This window comes from Apiospora phragmitis, assembly GCF_038363925.1.
Source record: "Apiospora phragmitis strain CBS 135458 chromosome Unknown utg000004l:1.0-3135199.0:1.0-3139288.0, whole genome shotgun sequence".
NCBI lineage: Eukaryota > Fungi > Ascomycota > Sordariomycetes > Amphisphaeriales > Apiosporaceae > Apiospora > Apiospora phragmitis.
Window position 1 is genome coordinate 659,022 of NW_027117402.1, and position 6,000 is coordinate 665,021.

General features: G+C 45.7%; 1 protein-coding gene across 1 annotated transcript; it reads right to left on the reverse strand.

Moving 5' to 3' along the window:
• Window positions 1–2,632: 2,632 nt before the first annotated feature.
• Window positions 2,633–4,405, reverse strand: PG994_003357 (P-loop containing nucleoside triphosphate hydrolase protein; the record flags this gene model as incomplete). Its single annotated transcript, XM_066854766.1, has 4 exons — window positions 2,633–2,845; window positions 2,936–3,534; window positions 3,608–4,183; window positions 4,276–4,405. Coding segments are annotated over 4 exons (1,518 nt in total), but the record flags the coding sequence as incomplete, so codon positions are not given.
• Window positions 4,406–6,000: the final 1,595 nt, after the last annotated feature.

Below are 6,000 nucleotides of genomic sequence, written 5' to 3' on the forward strand. Positions count from 1 at the left end.
AAAACAGCTTATTATTAAAGGACTAAGTAATCGTAGTTATTAAAAACGGCTAAATTACGAATAAAAGAGGCGAGGACTAGATTCGATATTTTAATAAATATACGAAGTTTTATAAAAAAGGTGCTTATTATTTATTTATTTTAAACGATTACGAAAGCTATTACTCGATAGTTTTTAAGCTTTATTATAAAGAGAACTCGATTATTATATTTTATATATTTTCTTATTTATTATATAAGTTTTAACTTTTCGATATTAACTGTTTTTATATATTAAAAAGGTTATATAAGAAAGAAATCAAAGGTTTTATACGAGTATATATTATTTATATTTTCTTTTTATTAACGTTTTTAAAAGCGTTCTAAGCGATTTTCACCGTTTCGAATATATAAAAAAGCTTTTAAAGAATAAGACTCGTTTCGTATAATCTAGAATATATTATTTTATAATTAAATATAAAGCTATATATTTAAATACTTCCAGGGTCGTTTTTTAACTTATTTATCCCTTAAGAATTAAAAACTTTAAATAATTTAATTAAGGCTTAATCTTAAACCAAATACGTTAAAAACCGTATTATATAATATTAAAATAACTTTTCGATATTTATTTTAATTAAGTTTAATTAAATTACGAAAGATATAATATAAGTTATATACTAGCTCGCTTTTTTAAAAAGTAAAGTAATTATATTATAATAAATAAATAAGATATTTAGCCGACGCCGCCGTATAAAAAAGAAATAGTTATAAGATAAAGGATTATTTCGTATATAAATTAAAGAAGACTTATAGTTTTAAAGGGACGTTAATAAATAATTATAAGATAAATCGCGCCGGAGTAATAGTTATACGAAAAGGCTTAAGACGCGCCCCGCGGCGCTATAGAATCTACAGGGAGCCCGGGCATAATGCGCGTACCTATTAAAATAATATAGATATATTTAAAGATAAAGATTTCGATTAATTTAAATATATTAAATACGTTATAACGGAATTAACTTATACTTTAATATATAAGGTTAATATAAGTAATAAATTCGATTATTTAATAAATTCGCTTATAAAGTATATTATTATAATTAATAAATATTATTAATCTCTTAAATTAAACTATCTTTAAATAAGTTACCTACTTCTTTAACGAGAGGGGTGGTGGCCAAAGCGTTAAGATCCGACAGAAAAACCGATAGAGTAAATAAATCTTTACAGGGTGGTGCAGGGTATTTAAATCTTTTGCTCTATTAGAAATCCCATTCCGTGCCGATCCTGCCGTGTTCAGAAGCCGTGCTCCCGTCTAGCTGTGGCCTCGGTGAGGTCCGCCAGGCTGCCAGGTTGCTTCACATAGTTCCTTACCTGCATCCCTTTTGGTTGGTCATTTACACAGTACACGAGCCGGACATTTGAATCTTGGCTCTAAAAAGATTTCATGGGTTGGCGGTCACCATCCTCGTCTCATTGGCGCGCATCCTTCTCATGTGACTAGCATTTCAGAGCTTAAGGGTCCATTTGCCAATGGTGCTTCGGATTACCCAGTTGGGAATATGCCCGATTCCATGATGTCGGTTATCCAATGTGTGGCTTTGAGATATTATTGTCATCAATTGAAACTTTCATTCATAATCATCTCAATCGTGGCGGCCTACTATGGTAGAGAAAATGCTTTGTCGTCAAAAAGAATGGGCAGGACGTGGGGAGAGATCACTCAGCAAGACCCCGTTTCTCCGCGAGAACCACTGAAGTCCACTGAAGAAAGCCGCTGGATCTCGCTAGGCATCTTGGATTTTTGGGGGTCTTTGTGCTGCCTCCACGTGCTGTAGCAGCGCTCTCCGCAAAACGCTAGGGGCCAAGCAGCCAAGTCAATTTGGGGGGGGTGGCATCCGCCACCACAGGTATTATGGAACCCTCTGATAACCTTGATAAGATAAAGCCACCGCAAAACCGCCGACGACATCCCCCCTCTTACCTTGTAACGTCCGACGACAGATAAAACGACGAGACGACACGATGACGGTTGACATTGAGTTTATTGCTTTCTATCTGAAATCATGTTCGGCTATCCGGAGATGAATTTCATAGACGGGATGTTGCTCGGCTTCGATAGAGTGGATCCTTTGTCTTGCTTACTACGCTCGCTTCAAGTCGCGAGGACGGTGGTAGCGAACGGCTTCTCTGGATCTTCCTCTAAAAGACGAGCCACGATCGACTCCATTATTTCAGAGGGGGGGGGAATAGTCCGATTACTACGGTTTCCGTGCGCATCACTCGCCTGTGCTCGTCATAGGCAAACGACGCTGGTTCGAGCGCACAGCCTAACGTCCTTTCCTCCGCCTTCGTTATGTAATATCCATTCAATCGTAGCCACTTTAACCTAACAGGTACTTATCCGCCCGAGCTTCCCAGACATGATAATCTGGGGCAGGAAGCTCGGCGTCACCAGCGAGGCTGTCCAGAGCATCTACTAGAGTGTCATCAACTGGTGTGAGCTCGAGGTCGTTAGAGGAGGCATCTTCCTTATCTGACAATGGCGCTTATGTTTCCAAGGCTTCGCATGTTAGCCTCCCTTTCAAAAATGTTATGCTGAACGAAGAAGGGGGCCTTCTTGGTATACTCAGACGGTTGGTTGACTCACTGGTGCATGCGACAGTCTCGAATGGTTTACATGTTCGAGCTGCTTGAGTAAGTATTTCAAGCTCCTTCGTGAGCTGAGCTCTCAAAGCCCGACACTCCTCCGATTCACCCGCCACGCTGCTTACAAGCGCAGGTTCCATCTGGTAGACTCCAACTGGTGATAGGATGTCCGCTAGGGCAGAGACCAGGCGGACTTCGACTACCCAATGGCGATACTGTCGACGAAGCGGCCGAGCGCGATCTTTGTAAATCAGTATCATTAACGGTGTACCACACTCTCTCCATTCTACGTCTATACGACATACCTCGTAATACGCTTCCAGTATGTCCAGAGCGTTCGATGCAGTGGCTCTTGCCATGTGTGAGGCTGCAGTTCCTTCCAGTAAAGCATCGACGAGGTCATCTAAGTCAAAGGCGGCATGGTCGACAGTATCTTGCGCCTCCGACACTTCGAAAAACCTCTCCAGAGTGCGGTTATATATAGTCTTGTATCTCTTGGTCCGGAGCTTATCTATCGACGACATCAGGCTGTGGTTGTATGTTATAGGATGAATGTTACGATGAGTCTTGAGGATGTGCTCAGTCTGTTCCTGGGCGTCCCTCAGGATGCGATCCATCGAAGGCTCGAGAATATTCTGGAAGATGGCCGCGGCAGTCCCGGCGCCATCGGCGACGTGGGTGGCGGCCAGTCCGAGGAACTTCTTGCACGCCTCCCCGACTTTCTTGACATGTTCGTTTGTAAGCTTGCCCCATGGGGTAGACTGGTCGCGAAAGAGGTTGCCAATGGCCAGGGGATTAAGCACAATCGGGAGTTCGCAGCCGTCGAGCTTCGATAACTTGAACCCAATGTACTCAACGAACTCATCTCTGGTCACGCGAATAGGGCTAGTAGGCCCCGGGCTGTCTTCTTTTACACTGCCATCTCCTTCATTTTTTCTCTTCTTCACTTTCATCATTCTCACTGTCTTCTCCTTTACTGATGATGTCGTGACGATGGCCCTTACGCATGAGCTCATCGGCAAACCGTTTGTTCAGGTCTTGTACAACGGCTCGGATCCGACATTCGAAGCCATCTGCTGCATCATCGCCGACTTCAAAGAACAGACCGCTACAATTGCCATCCGTCGCACTCTTTGCAATTCGCTGGAACGACTCGCTGATCTGTAAGAGATGGAGCCGTTGCTCATGCAAGGTACCACGGGGAAGGCCAAGCTCGTCCAGCTTCTCCTTGCACGCATTGTGCTTCCGCTCGATTTCGGATATCAGCGCAGGTAGTCCTAGTGCGGCATGGTCCGGTAAGATCGTCCTGAGACAGCTGCGCAGCTGTTCGATGTCAATGTCTGACCCCGGAAGCTGCTGCCGAACGCCCTGGCTCATGGACGCAGCATCTTGTTTGTTTCTCTTTTCGGGTATTGTTTTGCCGGCTTTAGAGTCGGTGTTTTTCAGGACTTCGCAGCTCAGGCCAAAGTCGATTCCTAGCTTCCGTCCGAGCGACACGTCCAGGGACTTACTCTCAGACCCAGAGTCTAAGGTATCGGGTTTGATGATAACGCCTAGGGATCGATGGCCACCGTGATCAATATAGTGGGCCAGGGTCAGAATATTTGGGTTGCAGAGTCATTCTCAGCAGACATCACGGCGAGACCGATGCTCCGACGGTCCTCGATAAACACGGCCTCGAAATCTTGAGTAATATTTGCATCGCAGCTTCCCCTCGCGCCGCGGCTTCTCTTTCCTCGGACTGCCTCGTCGGCTTTGTTAACCGACGGCCGCATTTACTGCCCATAAACTTATTCTCGGCAGGCCACCTGACGGCTCGCTAACTATATCCGCCAGCCTTAGTTCTCGGGGTGGATCTCATTGTGACCAATCCCCCTTGCCCATATCAAGTCGCCACGTATTCGTCCCCGGTAACCGCTTCTCTAACCCTGCTATTTCCTTTTGCCTTCTATACTCGTCCACCTTATGTCTAAGCTCGTCCGGTTCTGCTTGCCTCCGCTCTTCCCGCTTCTGTCGCTTGCTTTCCGCCCACCCCTCCCGCCGCTAAGCCTAGTCGTCTCTAGTATGCTAACGACTTTTCTTACAAAGGGGTAATTAAATAAGAAATTAAATTAGTCTATAGGCCTCTTCCAGTATATAATCTTATACTATACTATACACTTTAGTAACCCTAATAATAAACTATAATAAATAGATAGAACTAGTTTAGTAGAAAGTGAAGCACTAGATAGCATTGCGAAAATAAGCTGGACAAGTGTGAAATCTAGTGCAGCCACCCCTTGGTAGCCCTTGGGCGGCAGCAGCCTGGCCCTCTCCTTCCCGAGCGTAATGCCCTCTTCAGTGCCCTTGAGGCAGGCCTTCGTGGAAGCCCAGCCACTAGCCGTACTATCAGCACAAGAGGGTGTGTATCACTCATCCACTTTCGCTCAGTACTGCTCCTCAGTCAAGCAGAACATGATGACTTCTGTTGGATGCAAAGAGGCACCTGCCATGGGACGGATGGATCTCTTACATGTGCAAGCTTAGGGGAGATTTATAGCAGCATGGGGCCCCGAGTCGATGAAGCGTCCTAATACGATGGCTTGAAGTGGTAGAAGTCGGATCTGTACTCCAGATTGTAGGTTTGCAGATGCTTGGTTGTAAGATGGGCCTGAAGTGACCGGCATTAAAAGTACGGCAGATTCTGCATCAGGCATTTCCCAGGCACGGCGTAGGCGCCGCTGGCATCTAAGCCAGCTCCAGGTGAGAGCAATTGCCGAGGGCAGAGCTAGGAATAAGCCAATGATGGCGACAATTGCCTCGGTGGACAGTTCCATTTAATGCAGGTCGTTGACACGAGGTGAGTTGACTACGCAAGAGGATTAAACTCGGTTGAAGACATTTGCGTCCCCGATGATGGGGCTTTCTGGTCCTATATGTAGATTTCAAGTGCCATCGGGGGTCAGCTAAGTGCAAAGTACGACGGAATGCAACCCTGCAGGTGGTGGCTGATCAGGCCCCATAGAGATTTGGGAAGCGCCAATCAAGGCAGGCTTTGCGTGTTCTGGTCTCTGCCCACTGCATGCATGACAGGGCGTTCTCTCTCTCCGGTACAGCCTTCTCTTCAGGGGTACCTCCACGTCATCCTAGCGCGGCACACCCTGTTCCCTCTCCACACTTAATCTTCTTACTCCCATTAGCTGTTCCCGAAGCCCTTCACCTCTTCCTGCCGCCGCCCCCCTCCCCATTGACTGTTCCCAAAGCCCTTCAGCTCTGCCTGCTTCGTTTTGGGAACAGCCAATTATAACCGTACCCCCGCATTTATCGTCTTCCGAAATTTGAATGAATCCCCGACCGATTCCATTCGACTTCTTTTCACTTTTCCTTAGAT